Source organism: Hypanus sabinus, chromosome 6, assembly GCF_030144855.1.
Source record: "Hypanus sabinus isolate sHypSab1 chromosome 6, sHypSab1.hap1, whole genome shotgun sequence".
In the NCBI taxonomy this organism is placed as follows: domain Eukaryota; kingdom Metazoa; phylum Chordata; class Chondrichthyes; order Myliobatiformes; family Dasyatidae; genus Hypanus; species Hypanus sabinus.
In genome coordinates, this window is record NC_082711.1 from 153,285,079 (window position 1) to 153,298,680 (window position 13,602).

General features: G+C 43.6%; 1 protein-coding gene across 3 annotated transcripts in view; it reads right to left on the reverse strand.

The window, feature by feature from the left end:
* The window catches only part of si:ch211-283g2.1 (sodium- and chloride-dependent GABA transporter ine), a 122,087-nt gene that overhangs the window by 12,150 nt on the left and 96,335 nt on the right, over positions 1 to 13,602 (reverse strand). For all 3 annotated transcript variants that reach the window (XR_009512796.1, XM_059973209.1, XM_059973210.1), the window contains exons 9-10: positions 9,320 to 9,460; positions 5,821 to 5,920 (exon numbers count right to left, since the gene is read on the reverse strand). Coding sequence is in view for 2 of the 3 variants with exons in the window: in XM_059973209.1 (XP_059829192.1) it covers positions 5,821 to 5,920; positions 9,320 to 9,460 (241 nt within the window). In the remaining variant the exon portion in view is untranslated. The remainder of the gene's footprint in view (positions 1 to 5,820; positions 5,921 to 9,319; positions 9,461 to 13,602) is intronic.

The window sequence follows — 13,602 nt, forward strand, 5'->3', positions numbered from 1 at the left end:
TAGGAGGGGCCAGAGGAGGAGGTGTTGCATTGCTTGTCTGAGAAAATCTTATGGCGGTGCTTTGGATGGATAGATTAGAGAGCTCCTCTAGGGAGGCTATTTGGGTGGAATTGAGGAATGGGAAAGGTGTAGTAACACTGATAGGAGTGTATTATAGGCCACCTAATGGGGAGCGTGAGTTGGAAGAGCAAATGTGTAAGGAGATAGCAGATATTTGTAGTAAACACAAGGTGGTGATTGTGGGAGATGTTAATTTTCCACACGTAGACTAGGAAGCTCATTCTGTAAAAGGGCTGGATGGTTTAGAGTTTGTGAAATGTGTGCAGGATAGTTTTTTGCAACAATACATAGAAGTACCGACTAGAGATGGGGCAGTGTTGGATCTCCTGTTAGGGAATGCGATAGGTCAGCTGACAGATGTATGTGTTGGGGAGCACTTCGGGTCCAGTGATCACAATAGCATTAGCTTCAATATAATTATGGAGAAGGACAGGACAGGACCTAGAGTTGAGATTTTTGATTGGAGAAAGGCTAACTTTGAGGAGATGCGAAGGGATTTAGAGAGAGTGGATTGGGTCAAGTCGTTTTATGGGAAGGATGTAATAGAGAAATGGAGGTCATTTAAGGGTGAAATTATGAGGGTACAGAATCTTTATGTTCCTGTTAGGTTGAAAGGAAAAGTTAAAGGTTTGAAAGCACCATGGTTTTCAAGGGCTATTAGAAATTTGGTTCGGAAAAAGAGGGATGTCTACAATAGATATAGGCAGCATGGAGTAAAGGAATTGCTCGAGAAATATAAAGAATTTAAAAGGAATCTTAAGAAAGAGATTAGAAAAGCTAAAAGAAGATATGAGGTTGGTTTGGCAAATAAGGTGAAAGTAAATCCAAAAGGTTTCTACAGTTATATTAAAAGCAAGAGGATAGTGAGGGATAAAATTGGCCCCTTAGAGAATCAGAGTGGTCAGCTATGTGTGGAGCCGAGGGAGATGGGAGAGATTTTGAACGATTTCTTCTCTTCGGTATTCACTAAGGAAAAGGATATTGAATTGTGTAAAGTGTGGGAAACAAGTAAGGAAGTTATGGAACCTATGACAATTAAAGAGGTGGAAGTACTGGCGCTTTTAAGAAATTTAAAAGTGGATAAATCTCCAGGTCCTGACAGGATATTCCCCAGGACATTGAGGGAAGTTTATGTAGAAATAGCAGGAGCTCTGACGGAGATCTTTAAGATGTCATTAGAAACGGGGATTGTGCCAGAGGATTGGCGTATTGCTCATGTGGTTCCATTGTTTAAAAAGGGTTCTAGAAGTAAGCCTAGCAATTATAGACCTGTCAGTTTGACATCAGTGGTGGGTAAGTTAATGGAAAGTATTCTTAGAGATAGTATTAATAATTATCTGGATAGACAGGATCTGATTAGGAGTAGCCAGCATGGATTTGTGCATGGAAGGTCACGTTTGACAAACCTTATTGAATTTTTTGAAGAAGTTACGAGGAATGTTGACGAGGGTAAGGCAGTGGATGTAGTCTATATGGACCTCAGCAAAGCCTTTGACAAAGTTCCACATGGAAGGTTAGTTAAGAAGGTTCAGTCGTTAGGTATTAATGCTGGAGTAATAAAATGGATTCAACAGTGGCTAGATGGGAGATGCCAGAGAGTAGTGGTGGATAATTGTTTATCGGGATGGAGGCCGGTGACTAGCGGGGTGCCTCAGGGATCTGTTTTGGGCCCAATGTTGTTTGTAATATACATAAATGATCTGGATGATGGGGTGGTAAATTGGATTAGTAAGTATGCCGATGATACTAAGGTAGGAGGTGTTGTGGATAATGAGGTGGGTTTTCAAAGCTTGCAGGGAGACTTATGCCGGTTAGAAGAATGGGCTGAACGTTGGCAGATGGAGTTTAATGCTGAGAAGTGTGAGGTTCTACATTTTGGCAGGAATAATCCAAATAGAACATACAGGGTAAATGGTAGGGCATTGAGGAATGCAGTGGAACAGAGAGATCTAGGAATAACAGTGCATAGTTCCCTGAAGGTGGAGTCTCATGTAGATAGGGTGGTGAAGAAGGTTTTTGGAATGCTGGCCTTTATAAATCAAAGCATTGAGTACAGAAGTTGGGATGTAATGTTAAAATTGTACAAGGCATTGGTAAGGCCAAATTTGGAATATTGTGTACAGTTCTGGTCACTGAATTATAGGAAAGATATCAATAAATTAGAGAGAGTGCAGAGACGATTTACTAGGATGATACCTGGGTTTCAGCACTTAAGTTACAGAGAAAGGTTGAACAAATTAGGTCTCTATTCATTGGAGCGTAGAAGGTTGAGGGGGGATTTGATCGAGGTATTTAAAATTTTGAGAGGGATAGATAGAGTTGACGTGAATAGGCTGTTTCCATTGAGAGTAGGGGAGATTCAAACGAGAGGACATGATTTGAGAGTTAGGGGGCAGAAGTTTAAGGGAAACACGAGGGGGTATTTCTTTACTCAGAGAGTGATAGCTGTGTGGAATGAGCTTCCTGTAAAAGTAGTAGAGGCCAGTTCAGTTGAGTCATTTAAGGTAAAATTGGATAGGTATATGGACAGGAAAGGAGTGGAGGGTTATGGGCTGAGTGCGGGTAGGTGGGACTAGGTGAGATTAAGAGTTCGGCACGGACCAGGAGGGCTGAGATGGCCTGTTTCCGTGCTGTGATTGTTATATGTTTATATGGTTATCACCTTCTGGTATGGAGAGGTCACTGCACAGGATCTGAAAAAGCTGTAAACTCAGCCAGCATCATCATAGGCACTAACCTCACCAGCATCGAGGACGTCTTCAAACGGTGATGCTTTAAAACATGGCATCCATGGTTAAGGACCCCCCCCCCCCCCATCACCCAGGGTCTGCCCTCTTCTCACTGTTACCATCAAGGAAGAGGTTCAGGGGTCTGAAGAAGCAATGTTTCAGGAGCAACGTACTCAATATGCCGGAGGAACCCAACAGGGTCAGGCATCATCTATGGAGAGGAATAAATAGCCGTGGTTTTGGGCTGAGGTCCTTCATCAGGACTGGAAAGGAAGGGGGGAGATGTCAGAATGAAAGGATTGGGGCAGGAGAAGGAGGACAAACCACAAGCTGGAAGGTGATAAGTGAAGCCAGCTCAGGGGTGGGGTGGGATGGGGGGGGGGAATGAAGTAAGAAACTGGGAGGTGATAGGTGGAAAAGGCAAAGGGCTGGGGAGAGGGGAATCTGATCGGAGAGGAGATTGGACCATGGGAGAAAGGGAAGGAAGAGGAGCACCGGGGCAGGTGATAGACAGTTGAGGAGAAGAGGAAGAGGCCAGAGTAGGGAATGGAATAAAATGGAAAAGAGGGGGGAACAAAGTTACCAGAAGGTGAAATCGATATTCATGCCATCAAGTTGGGGGCTACCCAGATGGAATATGAGGTGTTGCTCCTCCACCCTGAGAGTGGTGTCATCATGGCAGAAGAGGAGACCGTGGACCAACATGTCGGAATGGGAATGGGGATCGGAATTAAAATGATTGCTCTGGGAAGGTCTGAATGAATGGCAAAAGGATTGCTATGTTCCAGGAACAGTTTCTTCCCATCCACCATCAGATTTCTGAATGGACAATGAACCCATGGACACTACCTCACTACTTTTTTTCTCGTTTGCACTACTTATTTAATTAAAAATTTAATAGATATTTCTCATTGTAATTTGCAGTTTTCACTGATATGTATGGCAATGTACTGCTGCCGCGAAACAAAAAATCTCATGACAAATGCTGGTGATATTGAACTTGATTATGATTTGCCACTTGTCTGGAAAGCTGTTTGCAGGCAACAGTAGTCTTCACTTTTGCCCTGCAGGAGGCTGTCTGCAGGACTAAACTGCTCAGATAACGTGAAATGAATTAGTACAATGGCAAATCCCCCCCCATCCCCCGTTTCAGCACATTTCATTTCTCCTAAGAGATCTTGCCTCTGCGAAGATAATCTCGAAATTTGCAGCTAATGTCTGCAAAACCAAAACTCTCCCTCAGCAAACTCTTTGACTTACTTAAGGAAAATATTTCCAAAGTGGATAGATAATGGAACTATGTGTGCTATAACATTTAAAAGAACACCAAATATTCTTGCGTATTAAGCATGATAGGGCTATTTGCCAGCAGTGAAAGTTCACTGCCCCTTGATGGGACGTCCCTGCAGATTGAAGGTAACTTACAGCCACTCTAGTTCTGCTGGCTTTGTGATGGTTGACGTGGGAGTTACAAACTTCCCTCAGCGAGAGCAGGAACCACCTGACGTCTGTCGGGTGATGCAACCTTTCTGCCACTCGTGCAGGCCTTCTCTGTGCATCCAACGCAAGACCCTGAGGTTCTCAATAGCACCCTGACTGCTCCATCCCTACTCTGAGCAGCGATGGGGTCTGCGATTCCCAGGAATTAGAGGGGATGTGTCATTTTTCACACAAGCTGTCAGTGTATCTCTGATCTCTTTCAGCATGCAGTGCCTGACCCAGGACCCTGCTGCTGGGCGTGGAGGTGACTATTATGACTGAGTGTAACTGTGGATGTTGGTCTAGGACAGGACACTGGCAGTGATTCATTCATCGTCCCAGTGAGTTTGGAGATATTGTGGCAATAATGGTGCATTCCTGTGCCCCGAGTTCGCTCTGCTAGGTGGCCCCGGCCTCAGAAGGACCCTTAGAGGGGAGTGATCAATGTAGGCAGCTGGATTGCCAGACTATTGTGTCAGGTCCGAGGCCTGGACCTTCAAACGGAAAGTGGAGCTTATTTTCAGCTTCAGTCCCTGCTTACATTGAATGGTGGCTTGGGAGATATGAGAAATGCTTTACGTTCTCCAGCATTTTTTATTCTTAGAATTTGTGCAGTGGGGCAGATCGAAAGACTTGTGTATCTTCTGCTGTGCTTTGGTGAACAAGCTGACAATAGCTTGGAGTTGGCCCTCTAAGCATGTGCTGTGTCACAACTGAAGTTCTGGTGATCTTGGACCAGGATCATCCAGACATCTCAGGACCAAGGAGGTCCTAACTGTTTTTTTATGTTTTTTTATCTATCTATCTTTCTTTCTTTCTTTCTTTCTTTCTTTCTTTCTTTCTTTCTTTCTTTCTTTCTTTCTTTCTTTCTTTCTTTCTTTCTTTCTTTCTTTCTTTCTTTCTTTCTTTCTTTCTTTCTTTCTTTCTTTCTTTCTTTCTTTCTTTCTTTCTTTCTTTCTTTCTTTCTTTCTTTCTTTCTTTCTTTCTTTCTTTCTTTCTTTCCCTCTCTCTCTCTATTTCTCTCTCTCTTTCTTTCTCTCTCTCTCTCTCTCACACACACTCTCACTCTCTCACCATCACTCTCACATTCACTCTCACTTGACTGTGAGCAGGATGCATCAGGTTCTGTGCAGATGCAACCGTTGTCCCTGGATGATCAGGGGGCAGATGGGGTAGCGCGAATAAGCCCTCACCATCTCCAGCACGTAGATCGTGGTTACTGTGAGAAATCATTTAATGTGACATCCTTCTCAGGGTCCTGAGTTGTGATTGGCCCTTCCAGTGCCTTCTCATTTGTGGATGCATGTCACCTTAATAGTTCCAGCGCAGTGGGGTAATTACAGGAGGATAAATTAAATTTAATTCCCATAACGATCAGGGTAAAGATTGATATGTGTTACCTGGTTTTCCATTGCTTGATAGGTTTTGCATGACAGTGATCATACCAACTGCTTTTCAGCCAGGGACTGCTGTATGTTGTGCATTTGACACCAATTGATTTGATCAAATCTATATTAACAATTGTTGACAATAAGACTGACGGTGGACTTACCATAAAGCCAACAAACTGCGAGCACCTCACAGAAGGTGAGGAAAACGATGGATACTTGGGCGGTGTAATGGTCCAAGAGCTGGAAAACGTAAATCCCACCCTGAAATGACATGATGTTCAAGGCATGTGATGGAGACAGGATGTTACTGGTGTGCCAATGCTCAAATGAAAGATACCAAGATTAAAATAAAACACACAAGAATATTGAAAGATCGGAGGAAGACCATTAGAAACAAATAAGCATAATTAATAGACAATCATTAATATATCCCTCTGTAAGATGAGGTATTAAAGGCCATAAGACATAGGAGCAGAATTAGGCCATTTGGCCCATCAAGTCTGTCTCGCCATTGCATCTTGGGTGATTTATAATCCCTCTCAACTCTATTCTCCTGCCTCCTCCCTATAACCTGTGATACCCATACCAATCAAGAACCTATCGATTTCCGCTTTAAATATAGTCAGCGGCTTGGCCTCCACAATTGTCTGTGGCATTGGATCCCACAGATTCACCACCCTCTGGTGGCTAAAGAAATTCCTCCTCATCTCCATTTTAAAGGGACATTGTTGAGTTCTGAGGCTGCACCCTATAGTCCTAGCCTCCCTCACTATGTGATACACCCTGCCCACGTCCATAGAGTGAAAAGAAAGTAAGCTGGAGTACCCATGGTCATTTTTATTGACACATATTGGTCCCTAAAGAAAATATAATATTTGAATATGATGAAGCATTAGATGAACAAACCATAAACTGGAATGTGCTCTTCTCCACTGAAAGAGCACTGTACCCTCTTCAATGTACTCATTTTCCTTTCACGGTCGAAATAGCAAATGCTATTTGGATTATGGATTAAAGTGACTGTGATTTTTATAAATAACCTGGATGAGGAAGTGGAGGAATCAGTTAGTAAATTTTCTGATGAAACAAAGGTTGGGTGTGTTGTGGATAGTGTGGGAGACTGGCAGAGGTTACAGTGGGACATTGATAGGTTGCAAGACTGGTCTGAGAAGTGGCAGATGGAGCTCAACCCAGATTAGTGTGAGGTGGTTCATCTTGGTAGGTCAAATATGATGGCAGAATGTAGCATTAATGGTAAGACTCTTGGCAGTGTGGAGGATCAGAGGGATCTTGGGATCAAAGTCCATAGGATGCTCAAAGCTGCTGCGCAGGTTGACTCTGTGGTTAAGAAGGCATATGGTTCATTGGCCTTCATCAACTGTGGGATAGAGTTTAGGAGCCAAGAGGTAATGTTAAAGCTATATAGGACACTGGTCAGGCCCCACTTGGAGTACTGTGCTCAGTTCTGGTCATCTCGTTACAGAAAGGACGTGTAAACTATAGAAAGGGTGCAGAGGAGATTTACAAGGATGTTGCCTGGATTGGGGAGCATGCCTTATGAGAATAGGTTGAGTAAATTTGGCCTTTTCTCCTTGGAGCAATGGAGGATGAGAGGTGATCTGACAGAGGTGTACAAAATAATGAGAGGCATTGATCGTGTGGGTAGTCAGAGGCTTTTTCCCCAGGGCTGGAATGGCTAACACGAGAAGGCAGAGGTTTAATGTGCGGGCAAGTAGATACAGAGGAAGTGTCAGGGGTAATTTTTTTTACTTAGAGAGTGGTGGGTGTGTGGAATGGGCTGCCGGCAACTGTGGTGGAGGCAGATATGATAGGGTCTTGTAAGAGACTCCTGAATAGGTACATGGAGCTTAGAAAAATAGAGGGCTTTGGGTAAGCCTAGGTAGCTCTAAGGTAGGGACGTGTTCGGCACAGCTTTGTGGGCCAAAAGGCCTGTACTGTGCTGTAGGTTCTCTATGTTTCTATGATTCCATGGTGGAATGATTCAGATAAGTATCTTCCACTGACTGGGAGGACTCGGATTATCACAATGTCATTTGGATCAACAGAAATGAAATGTGGATATCTGTTCCAACTTGGAGCATTTGGGTAGAAATTCTGAATAGGATTACAGGGAAAGAAGAGGCCATTGAATAAAATAAGCTGCAAATTCTTAGAACAGTTTGACATTTACAATAGGCTCACATTCCCAAATCAAATGTTCATTATTATTCAATAGTATGATTAAGCCCACTTAAAAATTGTGCAAATATTAAATTATTGAAGTGTTTGTAGTCAGATGCCTGTAGCAAAAATACATGATTCACCGTGACTGAAAAATGAACAAAAGGTTGACAGAGATCCCTGTTTAATGGTGTTGTGGGGCCCAGCGTCAGAGATAAATGTTTCAAACACACTGTGAGCAGGAAGGGAAAGAAAAACAGTTTGGAGGTGGTACCTTCAAAAGGTTAATCATATTGTCACAGGTGTGATTTTCTTTGGATCACAAGAAAAGGATGCCTAGGGAGAGAGAGCAACGGCTGTAGTTGAGAGTTAAAGGCATGGAAAGGACACTCTGTGAGGAACCAGCTGCAGAATGACCTGAGTGGTCATAAGAATTAGGAACAGCACTAGGCCGTCTAGCCTGTTGATCCTGCTCCATCATTCAATAAGATCTTGGCTAATTGAAGTTCAAAGGTTCATTTATTATCAAAGTAGGTATGCAGTATACAACTCCGAGATTTGTCTTCTCCAGATAGCCACAAAACTAAGAAAACCATGGAGGTCATTCAAAGAAAAACATCAAACCCTCCCACACAGATAAAACTAAAAAATCACAACACAGTTGTCGACACCTCTTGCAGGTGAAAAGAATTCCCAACTCAACTCAACATGGCTGTTGTCTTAGTTCCACCTACTTGCCTTTTACCCATGACCCTTAATTCTCCTGCTATGCTAACTGTGATTCTAGCTAACTGTGATTCAAATGTATTTAATGAGGTAACATCTACTGCTTCCCTTGTGCAGAGAATGCCACAGAATTTACTGTTTGGGTAAAACAGTTTCGCCTCATATCTGTCCTGAATCTATTCCCATGAACTTTGAAGCTATGTCACCTAATTTGGCCTGGTGAGTTCCTTCTCAAGCAACCTGAACTTGAAGGATAACCTGAACTTGAAGGAGTTAAAAGAGTAACCGGTAAGGCAGCTGAAAACCTAAGGGGAGAGAGGGTTCAGCAGCTGAATCTAAAGGTTTAAGTGTGTATGAAACAGCATAGAGAGGTCCCATAAGAAAGCAGAAATTCTCAACGTTTCATATCATGTCTTTGATAACTCAATGCAACTTCATAAGTTTTATCATTTATATTGGCTGTATTTGCATTATTTTATTTGTGGCGTTTGGCCAGCTTTTAATAAACTCTTTAAAGAGGTCCTGAGTTGTGTTGCTCTCTGAGCCTTATCCCAGAGATCAACTTCAGAGTGAACTCAGGACAAAAATATTGTTGTAGGAGAAAACTACCCACATGTTTCACTCAAAGTAGCAAATGCTAAGATGAGAGAGATGGCTTCCCTGGTAGCTGGATCCGAGTAAGCTCATCGAACATTGTGGAGATTAAAGCCCATTTGTGGATTGATTGAGTGGTGGCTGATGGAAGGCATTTACCTGGGTCACATTTGGAACTCCTAAGAGGAAGGCCACCGCACAGACAGCCAGAACCACGAACTCCTTCCGCTTCAGGTATTTTAATAGGTATTTGTCGTGCGTGTCCATGAGGCTTGTCACCATCACCTCAACCATGGCGAACTGCAGAGTAGGAAGAGAAGAAACAGACGACTTCATGAACGTATTTTAAATATGTTCTTGGTTTCTTGAGGAAGGTATACCTGTTGCATTAAAATCTGTCGCTAACCAAGTCAGCGTTTATTCCTCATTCCCTACTTGAGCAGTTTACCAGATCATAGCTGAGAGCAGCTAAGTGCTAACTTGAATTACATTTCAAGGAAAATTTGTGGACCTTGGCTTTTGCAACTCATTTCCTGTCTGCCAATACTGATATTTGACTCATAATGACCCCTAGAATAAAGCAAAAAAAAAAAACCCATATTTTGGACTTCTGAAGTAAAGTAGAAAATGATAGGAATAGTTAGCAGACCAGAGTTAACATTATGGCTCAGTCACTGACACAAAGTCTTTGACAAAATTTCTGACATAAAGTAAAGGATTGATGGAGTTGAGGAGTCACGTACTAGCATTGATGAAGAGCAGCAGGCTATGATTAGGCTGTTATAACTGTTACTGCTGGAGCGCCACAGGATGCAGGGATGTGATCACTTCTGTTTGCGATCTCTATAAAAGACTTGGATGAGGACAGACTTGAGCCTTTGGCAGTGTGTTATGGCCCGCTGCTTGAGTTTCTGAGCCTGTGGGTTCTCCATGGACTTCCACCTCCGAGACCAGAAGATCTGCCCACTTGAGCAGCAGGTTAAACCTGAGACATCTGCAACAGATAATGAGTCCCAACTTGCCGATAGTACAAAGTGAGGAGACGTGCCCAGTCGTCTGATCACATAGAACTGTCTTTCTCTGTGCATTCTAGGAAGCTTGATTCTTTCCCCAGCTTCTGGTCATGAAGAAGTTCATGTTCTAGGTTGGGCTCACTTCTGCTGCGCTGTCCACTTAAAGTAGAAACCAGAGATTCTACAGATACTGGAATCTTGAGCAATGCGCACTAAATGCTGGAGGTACTCAGAAGATCAGGCAGCAGCTATGAAGGCAAATGAACAGTTGAGGCTTTGGGCCAAAACCTTTCAAAAGGACATGTCGACTGTCCCTTTCCCTCCATGGACTCTGCCAGACCTTCTGAGCTTTTTGTGTGTGGCGCAGTTAAAGTGTGGATGAGAGGCGGTACACCATGTTGTTCAGCGATGTATCTGCTGCCCTCTTACTTCAATCAGGTTTCAGAAGCTCTACCCTCTCTTCACAAGCTTGATTTCAAGTGGGTATCAGCCTAGTATTGAGAACCTGACTGAGATCAGCTCTCTTTATTTTGCTTGTCTCATTCCTCATCCATGCTTCTGACTCACCCATCACCCACCAAGCCCATGACCTTAGCTTGACTCTTCCAACCCTTCCCTCCCTCACGACCTACCCTCAGGAGCCAAGCCTTGCTAGCACAAACCCCACGTTCTGAGTCACTGGCAACTTCCCAGTCGCTGATCTCTCTCCCAGTTCAGCAATGCTCCCCCTTCTCAATCACTGATTTCCCCTCAGTCGATTACCCCAAGTCAGTGACCACCCCAACATCCAACCATCATCCCATCCATCAACCCTCCCCAACTCAGCCACTGCTGCCATCAATAGCCAATAGTCAAATCTCATAACTCTAACCCTTTCTTCCTTATTACAACTCAATACACACGTTGGCTGGTGGTGTAGAGGTATCAGCACTGGACTTTAAGTTCAAATCCCAGGTCCCAGGTTCAAATCCGGCAGGTTCCTTACATGCTGGGTTAAGCGTTGGAAAAAGAAACAGCAGGGTTGAGCCCAGAAAGGAACAACAATAACTCAATTCAATACAAAAAGTAGAAGTGAATCATAAATATTACTAAAATTGTATGCCTTCTTTGCTGTTTTTTTTTCAGTAGCTGTCATTTTAAACATTACTCATTGAGTAATAAGGATACTGGAGCTAGTTATAGCCTGACGTGATCCTGAGATTGTTGCTTGATTAGGGGAGAGCCATTGAAATGTAAATAGTGTGAGGTGGGAGTGAAACATTCAAAATATAATTATGTCACATTTATAGAAAAAGTAATGCATTTCGGATGCACAGCCAAGATTGGCTTGCCTTCTTAGTTAAGGTAATTCCTGTTAATTTTTGAATCTGAGTTGCCTGGAGAATATAAAAGAAACACTTCTTTTCAAGCAGACACTTGTGGAATGATTTCTTAAATAAGGCAAATCCGCAGACAGGAATCCAATAAGAAGCAGGTGGAGGAGATGGGAAATTTCCAATCCTAATGGAGGGCTTCAACCCAAAATACTAGCAAAGCTTTTTCCCCTTACAGATGCTGCAGGACCTGCTGAGTTCCTCCAGCACTTAGTTCATCACTCAAGATCCAGAAGAAATGGGCTAATATACCTGATACCATTTATGAACTGTGTTGGCGTGTGGCCTAGTGGATAAAGCATCGGTCTAATGATCTGAAGGTCACTGGTTCGAGCCTCAGCTGAGGCAACGTGTTGTGTCCTTGAGCAAGGCACTTAACAACACATTGCTCTGTGACGACACCGGTGCCAAGCTGCATGGGTCCTAGTACCCTTCCCTTGGACAACATCGGTGGCGTAGAGAGGGGAAGGCTTGCAGCTTGGGCAACTCCCATACAACCCCGCCCAGGCCTGTGCCCTGGAAAACCTTCCAAGGCACAAATCCATGGTCTCACGAGACTAACGGATGCCTATTATTATTTATGAACAATAACATTTATACTTAGAATTGAAAGGAGAGAGAAAGGATTTGTAGCTGTAAGTAAGGTATTCAGTGTACAAATTCTTCTGCAGCTGAAGAAATAATTTTGAAGTTTGGAAAGTCATAGGAAAACATGTCGGGATGCGGGATGTCTTTGCTATTCAAAGTCCGACAGTAATAGTGAAGTAGATGACCAAGTTATTTATTTCAGCACTTGGCTGAAGAATGCACAATGGCCTGGACATCAGGGAAGTTCATATGCTATTTACCATAGTGAAATAATTTGTAAACAGCTGTCACAGCAGGAGGAGCAGTAGTTTATTATTAGCTCCTGCAGGTCTCTCTCCTGACAGGGGTCCCAGCAGGTGTATCTGGAGATGGTGTGGCTGAAAGAGACATGTATGGCAGGGAGGTGTAAATGTGCAGAGACCAATAATATCTGCAATAACAGAGGAGAAGAAACCCCTGCCAGAAATGTGAAGTAAGGTTGGAGTGGCTGATAGTTTGAAAGTGCTGGATCTTAAGGACCTATTCAGACGTTAGATGCAGTTCCTCAGGTGACATTCAGCCTTATTGGAACATCGACCAAAGCTCGAGGGACCAATGACGTTGGTAGGATGAGTGAGGGGGTCCTGCATAGGGAGTTCAGGGAGTTAGGTGCGAAGCTGAAGAGCAGGACCTCCAGGGTAACAATCTCAGGATTGCTACCTGTGCCACGTGCGAGTGAGGGTAGGAACAGAAAGATTATAATGATTAATACGTGGCTGAGAGGATGGTGCAGGAGGGAGGACTTCAGGTTTGTAGATAATTGGGCTTTGTGCCAGGAAAGGTGGGATCTGTTCCGAAGGGACGGTTTACACCTGAACTGGAGTGGTACTAACATTCTTGCAGGGAAGTTTGCTAGTGCTTCTTGGGGGGGGGGGGTTAAACTAAATTTGCAGGGGGCGGGGATCCAGAATGTGAGAGAGGATAGTGAGAGGAAGAATAAAGGACAGGTGGGGACTACACGGTTCCGGAATATTAAGTGTGTAGTAGAGAAAGATGAGGCGGAACAAGTAATAAGGAGGACACATGTACAGAGGGATGGTCTGACGGAACATGAAGTTAAATGTGTTGAAAGAATAAGTAAATTTAGGAAGGGCAACAAAATTCTAGGGGCGTATAGCCTGATGGGAGTTCGGGGAGCTGGGTTAAACAGTGATAGGCAGAGATTCAAACAGAGAGAGGAGAAATGGGCTAAAAATTCTATATCTGAATGCACAAAATGTCAGAAATAAGGCGGATGAGCTTGAAGCTCAGGTGCGAATAGGTAACTATGATGTTGTTGGGATAACGGAGACATGGCTGCAGGGAGATCAGACCTGGGAAATGAATGTACAAGGGTATACGTGCTATTGTAGGGACAGAAATGTGGGCAGAGGGGGTGGGGTGGCCCTGTTGGTGAGGAATGAGATTCAGTCCTTTGCAAGGGGGGACA